The sequence below is a fragment of the Chenopodium album genome, chromosome 2 (genome assembly GCF_948465745.1).
Source record: "Chenopodium album chromosome 2, dcCheAlbu1.1, whole genome shotgun sequence".
Lineage (NCBI taxonomy): Eukaryota > Viridiplantae > Streptophyta > Magnoliopsida > Caryophyllales > Amaranthaceae > Chenopodium > Chenopodium album.
The window spans coordinates 85,435,357-85,446,746 of NC_137835.1; the positions used below are offsets into that span (position 1 = coordinate 85,435,357).

The 11,390-nt window shown below is 36.7% G+C and overlaps 1 protein-coding gene across 1 annotated transcript; it reads right to left on the reverse strand.

Annotated features, from left to right (window-relative positions):
• Positions 1 to 5,227: 5,227 nt before the first annotated feature.
• On the reverse strand, positions 5,228 to 8,743 carry LOC145591753 (stachyose synthase-like). Its single transcript, XM_081648258.1, has 4 exons — positions 7,161 to 8,743; positions 6,592 to 6,769; positions 6,056 to 6,423; positions 5,228 to 5,912 (listed from the first exon to the last, which is right to left on the reverse strand). Exons 1-4 carry the CDS (start codon positions 8,634 to 8,636, stop codon positions 5,340 to 5,342), a joined length of 2,595 nt encoding a protein of 864 aa, XP_081504384.1. The 5' UTR covers positions 8,637 to 8,743; the 3' UTR covers positions 5,228 to 5,339.
• Positions 8,744 to 11,390: the final 2,647 nt, after the last annotated feature.

Consider the following 11,390-nt stretch of genomic DNA (forward strand, 5'->3'; position numbering starts at 1 on the left):
CGTCCGGAAATAATAATTGCCGAAACGTTTACCATGGTCCCTAATACCCTCCGGGAGTCCAATTGAGTGGTTGGAACTATCCAATTTGCCTTTAAACAACCAATTTACCGGTTTACAATTTGCACCAGTTTCATTAACTCAAGCCTACCAAGAACATTTATGACAACAAATAATGATCATATATATATTGTTCCAAACGGCATTATATGACCCCGATATATATCCCCTAAAATTTAAGGCTTTTCGTCATCGGGCCCTAAAACCACCAAAATTTCTCAAAAAGTGTGGATATTAGCCTTCAATTTTGGAATTTTTTGACTTTTTTCTCCCGGAAATTATAATTGCCGAAATGTTTATCATGGTCCCTAATATCCTCTGGGAGTCCAATTGAGTAGTTGGAACCATCCAATTTGCCTTTAAACGACCAATTAACCGGTTTACAACTTGCACCGATTTCATTAACACAAACCTACCACGAACATTTATGACAACAAATAATGATCATATATTGTTCCAAATGGCATTATATGACCCCAAGATATATTCCCTAAAATTTTAAGACTTTTCGACACCGGGCCTAAAACCACCAAAATTTCTCAAAAAGTGTGGATATTAAGCCTTCAATTTTGGAATTTTTTGACTTTTTTTCACCCTAAAATAAAATTGCCGAAATGTTTACCATGGTCCTTTATACCTTCTAGGAGTCCAATTGAGAAGGTGGAACTATCCAATTTGCTTTGAAACGACCAATTTACCGAATTACAACTTGCACTGAGTTAATTAATTCAAGCCTGCCACGAACATTTATGACAACATATAATGATCATATATTGTTCCAAACGGCATTATATGACCCCGAGATGTATCCCCCCAAAATCTCAAGCCTTTTGAACACCGAGTCCCGAAACTTCAAAAATTTGTCAAAAAGCGTGGATATTAGCCTTCAATTTTGGAATTTTTTGACTTTTTTTCGCTCAAAAATAAAAATTGACGAAATGTTTATCATGTCTCTTAATACCCTCCGAGAGTCTAATTGGGTGGGTGGTACCATCCAATTTGCCTTTAAACTACCAATATACTGGTTTACAACCTTCACCGATTTCATTAGCTTAAGCCCACCACGAACATTTATGACACCAAATAATGATCATATAATGTTCCAAACGGCATTATATGACCCCGAGATATATCTCCTAGAATTTCAAGAGTTTTGGACACCGGGCCCCGAAACCTCCAAAATTTCTCAAAATGTGTGGATATTAGCCTTCAATTTTGGAATTTTTTGACTTTTCTTCGCCCGAAAATAAAAATTGCCGAATTATTTACCATGATCTCTAATAACCTCCGGGAGTCTGATTGAGTGGATGGAACCATCCAATTTTCCTTTAAACAACCAATTTACTGGTATACAACTAGCACCGATTTCATCCACTCAAGCCTACCACGAACATTTATGACACCATATAATGATTATGTATGATTCCAAACGGCATTATATGACTCCAAGATGTATCCCTTAAATTTCGAAGCTTTTAGACACCGAGTCTCGAAATCTCCAAAATTTCTCAAAAAGCGTGGATAGCCTTCAATTTTGGAATTTTTCGACTTTTTCGCCCGGAAATAAAAATTGCTGAAATGTTTACCATGGTCAATAATATCCTCCGGGAGTCCAATTGGGTGGGTGGAACCATCCAATTTGCCTTTAAACGACCAATTTACCGATTTACAACTTGCACCGATTTCATTAACTCAAGCCTACCATGAACATTTATAACAACATATAATGATCATATATGGTTCCAAATGACATTGTATGACCCCGAAATGTATCCCTTAAATTTTCAATGCTTTTCGACACCGAACCCCGAAACATTCGAAATTTCTCAAAAAGCGTGGATTTTAGCCTTCAATTTTGGAATTTTTTGACTTTTTTCGCCTGGATATAAAAATTGCCGAAATGTTTACTATGGTCCCTAATATCCTCCGGGAATCCAATTGGGTGTGTGGAACCATCCAATTTGTTATTAAACGGCCAATTTACCGGTTTACAATTTGTACTGATTTCATTAATTCAAGCCTACCACGAACATTTATGACAACAAATAATGATCATATATGGTTCCAAACGGCATTATATGACCCCGAGATGTATCCCATAGAATTTCAAGACTTTTCGACACCGGGCCCCGAAACCTCCAAAATTTCTCAAAAAGCGTGGATATAAGCCTCTAATTTTTGAATTTTTTGACTTTTTTTGCCCGAAAATAAAAATTGCCGAAATGTTTACCATGGTCCTTAATACTCAATAATTGGGTGTGTGGAACCATCCAATTTGCTTTTAAACGACCAATTTACTGGTTTACTACTTGCATTGATTTACCGGTTTACAACGGCCAATTTAATTAACTTGCACTGAACCCGAATTGAGTTGAAATTGACCCTAACCCGTTTTAACCTGTCAAAGTCCAAATTTAACCCGACTTGTTACTAACCTGGCCTGAATTCATCCCGTCCCGTTCCTAACCCGATCCAAACTCAACCCGACTTGTTATTGACCTCTCCCAAATTCAACCCGGCTTGTTATTGACCCTACCCGAATTTTAATATACCTATTATTTACCCGACCCAAAAATTCAACCCGATCTGTTACTAATCCGACTCGAAATTAACACGACTTGTTATTGACCTGATCTAAATTCAACCCAAATTGTTCTTGACCCGATTTCAAATCACCTTAAATGCAATTTAGACCACTTTATTATTGTTGATCAAAGCATTTTGTCTAGGGAGACTAAGTCGGTCTAGGCCAGCAAAAGAAAGAAGCTAAGCATCATCCTCAAATTTAAGAGTTAAATATAGTATATATTTGTTGTATGGTCAAAGGAGATAATTATCTTCCTAAATTATAAATTATAGTTCCCTAGTATATTGTCATATATATTATAGTCAAAGGAAATAATTAGCTTGATAAAAATGATAATTATCTATTTATAGTTAGTTGAACCCGAATATGACCTGACTTGGAAATGACCCAACCTGATTGTATCCTGCAAATTATTGACTTGAACATAACCCGACTGGAATCCGAGAATGACGCGACTTGGAATGACCCAACCTGATTGTAACCCGCAAATTATTGACTTAAACCGAACCCGACTTGAACCCGAGAATGACCCGACTTGAAAATGACTCGACTTGATTATAATTAGCAAATTATTGACTTGAACCGAACCCGACCTGATTCTAACCCGCAAATTATTGACTTGAACCGAACCCGAGAATTACCCTAACCCGTTTTAACCCGTGAAAACCCGACCTATTGTTCACCCGACTCGAATATAACCCGACCTGTTATTAATCCGATCTAAACCCGACCCAAACCCGATAAGAAGTATGACCCGACGTGATTCGACTGAAGCATGACCAAACCCAAACCCAACCCGCATAGGTTATGGAATTAATTCGAATTGACCTGACCCAAACCCGGCTCGTTTACCCAAATTGACAGCTCTAATTTATACATTTATTGATTTATACTCCATACATTCTCTTAGTGTCAAGTTTTGTATTTTGTTGTCTATGTTCCACACTGATTAAACAAATTACCCAACTCGATTCGATCCGCCTTTTAATTTCATAACTATACCTTTCAACAATTCAAGTAGTTACACTAATCTCAATTAATTAAACACATTATCCAACTCGATTAATTTCATACTAATTCCTAGGCTTTTTTTTTCTTTTTTCTTTTTCTTTTTTTTTTTTGGATTTTGGAATGGATAGAAAAGTTAGTTATACTCTGATTCGAAAATTGAGATAGTATCTCTGATTTAGTGGGATTCTCAACAACCCTCTAAAGAAAAAATCTAAAAAAATAAATAAATAACATATTTATCCTAATAAATACATTCAAATTACATATTTATCCAAATCATAATTACACTCAAAACTGGAAAAATAAATAACCAACTCCGTATAATTCTTCAACTCTTATACAAGAGTTGAGAGTTTTTCATCTGATCAAAACAAAGCTCAGAAACTAACACACAAATTACCAAGAAACGCAAACAAGATGGAAGAAGAATCAACAACAACAACAACAACAATGTTTGACAAAACATCAGAGATTGAAGAAATCCTAGACTCCGTTGATCTAAAGTTCAAGAGCTTCAAGAATTTCGACATCACTTCCGTCCCTCCAATTGATCACCACTTCATCTTAAACTCTCGGCCGCCTTTGGACCGACAATTCATGTATTCTTCAAGAAGAGTAGTCAAGGAACACGTCCAACTAATGCGTAGGATCAAGCAAGAGCGAGACGTGCTCGAAAACAACCTCTCTAAGTCCATCTTTGTAAGGTCTTATGAGACTAGATTGGATTTGATGAGGGCAATTATCGTCGGCTTACCGAGTAGTCCTTACGCCTACAGCTTGTTCATCTTCGATATTTACTTCCCTAAAGATTACCCTTCCAAACCTCCGCAAATCTTTCAACACCATAATCCAAACCTTCTCGATTGGAACCCTACTTTGTTGTCCAACAAAAGCGTTGGTTCGGGCCTTTGGTGGGACCCGGAAACGTCGAATATATGCCATATACTTGAGTATATTCAAGGGAGTGAATTGAGGTTCACCAAGATTTATGACAAACAAGACGAGAAAGATTTCGTGTTAACTCACAAGACCATGCTTAGCATCCTTAGGTCACCTCCTAAAGGGTTCGAGGATTTCGTAAAAGGGTATTTTCGGAAATACTCTCATGCTATCTCGATGAATTTGAAGCTGAAGGGAAATTTGAGTGAGTGTCAAATGAATACTGATTTGTTCTTTGAGATGATTCAAGAATTTGAAGGTAATGGTTCGTACTGTAAACATCTTGTTTATAAGGTCGAAAGGGTAGTTTCGCAGGAATCGCAGGCTTCGTCTTCACAGCAAAAGATGATTAAAGGCGAAGCGTCGTCTATGGGTGTGTTGTTTAAACGTGCATTGTCGAAGACTAATGGCTTGATTATGCATTGGTTGCACGATGATGATACTGATGGACGTCTTGGTTAGGATCGAATTTCGTAATAATATTAGCAAATTAGATCTTTTTCTTTCTTTACAAAAGCAAATTAGATCTTAAATGCAATATGTATAGGATGTTTTTTTTCGAGTAAGCACGATGATTTTCAACTGTGGAGTCTTGTTGCAATGTTATATTCGTTACTATCATTAATGATTCGATCTAAAGTCCATCTTAATTAGGTTTTGAATAACAATTGCAGATGAGTCCACCTCGTACAAAATTTTAACGATAAGATAATATCATTATCGTATACAAAATCATAAACAAAAACTATATCGAAAATTGAACAATCACTATAGAGACACCCCCAGTTTCATGAACCCAAGGCACATCAAATTCGATCTTGATATGGTCAGTCCACATGAATTTCACTTCATCACCATTCACCATACATTTATTTGGAGCCTTATTTGTATAGGCCAAGAAAAGTCCTCTTCCTTTTATCTTCATCCAAACAATACCCTCTTCTTTGTATACCAATTCCTGAATTGTCCCTCCACTGTTGTACATATTTGTCAGACCAAAAGGGGCAAATTTGACATTTCCGATGATGTTCTTGATTGGTACAAAACTATAAAGCTCAAAAGTAGATGGGTTTAGGTCAAGATGAATGGGATCAGAGTCATGGCTCATTAAAATTATAGAGTTTCCTTGGTAAAGATAGACTGCATATTCTTTAGCATAGCCCATTTCTAGTGCTTCCAACTTTTGATTCCATTCTATGTCACTAACATGAACTGAACCTTTTATAGCCTTGTAATGTTGCTTGTAGCCCTTGAACCTTCGCTCTTTCCGATCCCAACCCGATCCTCGGCAATTGAATGCTCCAATCACCCCTCCATACTGTCCAAGAGCAAATTATGATTAGAAAGTATACAAGGAAACAAATATATAAGGACTGCTTCTGTTGTACTGTACACCCGGGTGCATATGGTGTGTGGCATAATAAGGTAATAAACATAATGGAATGGAATAGTCTTGGTTACCTTATTGAAGTTCCAAATTTTGAGGACAGTATTGTCGTCGAAAAGAGGACTCTTGAACAAGCAATCTCTGGTGGGAAGGGCAAAGTGCTGGCATATAGGGATAGTGCCATCAAGGTGAGCGAGTTTCTTTAGGAGATCAAAGTCATGGCATCCAAGAGTGTCGCTCACATATATGGGTCCTCCGCAAATGGCCCGTGAGACAGCATGGAAACTAGCACAAACGTGATCACTCGTAAACATATCCCAATCAGGACGAATAATCTGACCCATCCATAAGCTGTTGTAGGAGCAATGGACCATATGTAGCCCCTGTAACCATAGCTCTCCCTCTGGGTCGCCGTATGGATCTTTTCCCCAAAAGTCATCAGCTGAAAAAAAAAACATTTTGTGATTTTGTTAATCGTTCAAGTTCCTAATACAAGTATCAGACCGGACCACCAGGCCGTTGCTTAAATAAAATATTCGAAATCAGGATGTGCCTCGAAAATATAGGCCAGATTGATGTCCAATAACAATAGTTATAGATGAAAGCTTACCAACTCTACCCATTGAAATCTGTTTAGTTCCAAGGAAAAAGAAGTCATTGCATTGCTGCATGCTTGAGAGTATGTTGATGCCATTGAAGTTCTTCTTCATTGATTTTGTTAGCCCTTTATAGTAACGCTTAGCAAGCTCAACCCGACCTCCATAATCCTCACACAAATATTCGAGGGTCTGTCTCCCATACATGAGTATAATGATTAGTATTGAGTTAGGCTATATTCGATCAACTATATTCCAAAGTTGAGAGCTGATTTCTCATCACATCAGGTCATATTAAATCAGCTCATCATATTTCAGAAATTATAATATTGTCAGACATCGCCTTTATTATAGTTCTTATACCCAAGCACGAGTAAATTTAACAAATTTTTCAATTAAAAAAAATGATCTCGGTGGTCTAATTACATGATTTCAAATATTCAGGAAACAAAAAAGAAAAAGTAAAAAATTCAGATCACATAAAATTTGAACATCTAATTTAAAAACCAGATAAAAAAAACAATTCGCTTTGATAGAAATTAAAGTATATACTAAAGGGAAACATGGAAAGACTTGTACTTACATTAATAACATCCACTTTAACACCTGATATTCCTGCACTAGCTAAGTATGTGTGCATAGAATCATAGAAGGTGGTAGCTTGATCAGGATGGACAAGTCCGATTCCTCCTTCGGCTATCTTTACTGAAGCAGCATCCTCCATCACCCCATCAAGCCCAGGGGAGATCCTAATCCGCATTACCTTGGAGTCGAGATGGGTAGCTTCTGGCCTAACACCGCCCCAAGCACCACAAAGTGCATGCCATACCCAAATGTCATCCAATTCCTTAAACGTAGTCCTAAGATCTTTAGTAAAAGCCTTCATACCATTATATCCATCATATATGCTAGTATTATCTTCCTCAGCTTTATCTTTGAGCATCTCCTGCAATTCCTGCTTCAGTTTCTCTACCTTAACATTCAGCCGTGGTAGATCTGCTAGCATCTTAGACTCAAAAGCCTTCTTCCTAGCTATCTCGGTCTCCCTGATCTCAATGCTTTTAGCAATTATCAACTTTGGTCTCATGGGATCAAAGGATGCAAAAGCATTGGTAGAAACTAAAGATCCGGCCTTGTATTTTCTGAACTTCTCTCCCTCCTCAAGTCTGTAAAGTCTTGCTGTCATCTGTTCCCGGCCAAGGACAATGTCCTTACAGTCTTGAGGAGGTACATCGCTATCGAAACTGATACTTTGCCACCCATCATCGATGATCAAAAACTTAAGAGGAACACCACCATCAGTGAAATCTTTAACTCCACACCATACACCTTGAGGATCCACAGTCAAGTAAAAAGCATCCCAAGTGCACCAACCAAATCTATCTATAATTGAAGGGGTAGATTTCTCTTCTAGGAGCCTAAATGTGTTAAGGTGAACCCTAATAGCACTACAGGCCTCTCTCATTATGTTGTATGGGTTATCACTAACATGAATATAAGCTATGGCCTTGAAAGAAGATGATTTCACTAGGGTAGAACCACTCTCAGCACAGATCATGACATGCCCATGATCCCCTGGGTGAAGGGCAGATCTAAAGCTACCCTCAATTAAGGGCACAATGAGAACATATGACTTAATCTCAGGAACTTCGAAGAGAATCCATTGAGTCTCCATTTCTAAATCTGATCCACTAGTTCCCACCCATTGGGAACACCACCATGCTTTGAACCTAAAAATGGTAAGAAAATTCCTATCAGTAAAACTACCTATTGAATTCATCACTCTATCAGAAGGCTCCTTTACTTGAAAGCCCAAGAAACCTCCCCTGTAGGATATGGACTCGACAAACTGAAGTAAGGCAGGAGGTGCATCAGAATCAGAGGGTTTACAGAGAGCTGAGTATTCAGTGAAAAAAACATTGGTTGGGATGTCTGAAAGCAAACTCACACCTTTCACTCGAAATTTCCTATCATTTGATAAATCAAAAATATTTTCTGAATGGAAGGGTGTAAGGACATCAGGATGTAGCAGGTCATGATCATCTGGCTGGTCCATCATTAGAAGAAAAAACTAAAAAGCACCGCTCAAAATGTAGAAGCAAAATTTTTATTATGTCTACTTTTTTTATTCACGCAGAAGCAAGAATCTAGGACTAAACAATAGCGCCAAAGTTAATTAGAATAAAGACTGCAAACTATTATAACCAGTAACAAAACCTCTTAGAACACGAAAGTATTACAGAATGCAATGAATCGTTTGAAACTTACAGTGTAAATCTGGTAGCTAGCTGGTTTAGGTGATGCAATATTAGTATATTACTACATATGATAAAATTTACTGTGTACTTTGCATATAATTTATAGAAGATGAGGGGAGAGAGTTAGAAATCTTAGCAGCATAAACAAATTTTAAAATGACATGACCTACTCAACTAAACATCTAAAATTTCGTGGGAATAATACATTTTCCCCGTTGTCGTAAAAGACATGGTTGAAGACTTGAAGCTTGAAGGTCTAACTACTCTGACAAATCAACTGATGTTGACATAGAACGTGAAAGTCATGAAGAAAATACTTGCATATCCCCAAAATATACTCATCTCCATGCAAGGCATGTAATTAAATATGCAACATTATAAAAGTTAACTATAAAAGGGCAAAAGGCATCCAATACTATTAATAATTTAATTTCTTAATGAAGCATGATATGTAAGCTTGGTCACTTCCAAGAGGAGACCTATTAAACCAAAAAAACAATTAAACATTTCATCATGCATAAGCATGATATGTTAACTTGGCCCTTCAGAGAACAGGCCTATTAAACTGAGAAATGGCTCCTCCTATAAAACTATGTTGGGCACTAACATCGTCAAAAGATACATGAAAGACAATTAAATAAGTCATCAAGCATATGTCACTTGACAAACAATTACATTTAGAGGGGAAGAATGTCCTACAGAATGTCAATGTGATTAATCATAAGTGAAGCATGAACACAAAAAGGCAAAGCAGAGTAGCTGCTAGATATGGAAATAAGTGTGGTTTGCTGCTGATATAAGCCCCACTAAATGATAATTTTCAAAGGTAAAAATTTGTGCTATTGCTACTAGGTGCTATACAACACAACCTAACATAGTAACACTTTAGTATGAATCCTGCCACTGGGGAAGTGAAGCAACAGTTTCTCTAATACTCCCTCCATCCCTTACATTATGCACCATTTGACCCAAAAAGTAGGTCCATGGTGCAAAAATCAAAGGGACAAAGGGAGATAAAAACTAAACAGAAGAGTTCCAGACAATTGAATCACACAATCACACCCATAATCCTCAACCACAAGTTCATGTAAGATAGTAACATATACATGATCAGGCTTAATCTCAATTTGCAAAGAATGCATCATAAGAAGTCCATAATCTCAATATGCTAAGAATGCATAACACAAAAGCCACATATAATCTGAATTCCCTAAGCATGCATATCACAATAACCATGGTCTCAGTTTTTTAAGTACGCACAGCACAAGATCCACATATAATCTCAATATTCTTAGCATGCATAACACACACTAGGACCATACACTCACACCTATATGGCTATATCTAAATGCAATCCTCACCCCAAAATCCAAAAGTAAATTTGGCACATTATCAAGCTCGATCTCAACACACACCATGACTCACAAAAGTTAAAGGACACTGAATCTAAAGACCATGACTTTGGCAACATTTTCTAAAGTTCCTAGATTTAAAGCCACCAAACATGCATCACATGAAATCAATAGTACAAGGAAGAAATGATACAAACAATGAGTCAATTCGAAATATAAAACAGAAACAAAAGGCTTTACCCTTAACATCCTTATAAAACCCAGAATCTTTCCAACATTCGGATAAACACATATTCTTAACACAATGACATAAGTGAGAGTTCATGAAGCAAGATCACACCTTTGCAACAAATCAGGTTTCCAAATGAACAAAAAAATACCCCTTAAGTAAGATAGTACGGAGTATCATATAATGTACATCATCAAGACCAACCTCTTAAATTTCCATAATTTTAGGGAAAAAGAAAATTAAGTTCAATCTCAACTTGAACAGGAATACACAACACTCCCAAAATTCAATCTACATCATCAATAATATCAACATTAGTCCAAAACAAAAATTACACTCTACTCTAACATCTATAGTTCTCTAGTTGCTCATAAACAAGAAGCATCCTACCATCTTTTTCTAAGCAAATAATCAGTAACCATATAAAATTAAAATCATAATAATTATAATAAACAAAACACAAAAAAAAAAAAAAAACAAAATGAATCAAAGATCCAATTTTGTAATCAAATTTAATTTAGGAAAAATATAAGTAATTGAGGGTGAATTGAAAAAGGCATATTAAACAAGATAAAAGAAAGAGGAGACAAATTGCGAGTTTGTGCGTGAATCTAACAATAAACAAAACCCTTAAAGAGATCAAGTTCTCTGAAATGAGAAGCATGAAGAAGGTATTGAAATGTCAGATTCACGGACAAACCTGAAATATGATTCCTCTGTTTCGCTGACCATGATTCTGGAATTTGGGAGGAGAAAGAAAATTTTGTGTTTTTTGCGGCTTGCGTTATACAAACCCTATTTTCTGATTTCCCCGGTTATGATGTTCCCTGTTTAATTGATTATAAGTCGGCAAAATCTAATTTTTAATTGTGGAGCAAATTTAGAGAGACGAATGGAGTATATATTTATGATAATTAGGCCCCATTCTTTAGAGCTGCTTTGCTATGCTGAGCCCCTGCTCTGCTCTGCTCTGC

What these genes read in the sequence shown, in the direction of transcription:
- LOC145591753 (XM_081648258.1), bottom strand. Translation starts at nt 8,636, where the DNA reads ATGATGGACCAGCCAGATGATCATGACCTGCTACATCCTGATGTCCTT. An exon ending in TTAAAGTGGATGTTATTAAT is followed by an intron (nt 6,770 to 7,160) that starts GTAAGTACAAGT and finishes TATGGGAGACAG; the next exon opens with ACCCTCGAATATTTGTGTGA. An exon ending in GATTTCAATGGGTAGAGTTG is followed by an intron (nt 6,424 to 6,591) that starts GTAAGCTTTCAT and finishes TTTTTTTTTCAG; the next exon opens with CTGATGACTTTTGGGGAAAA.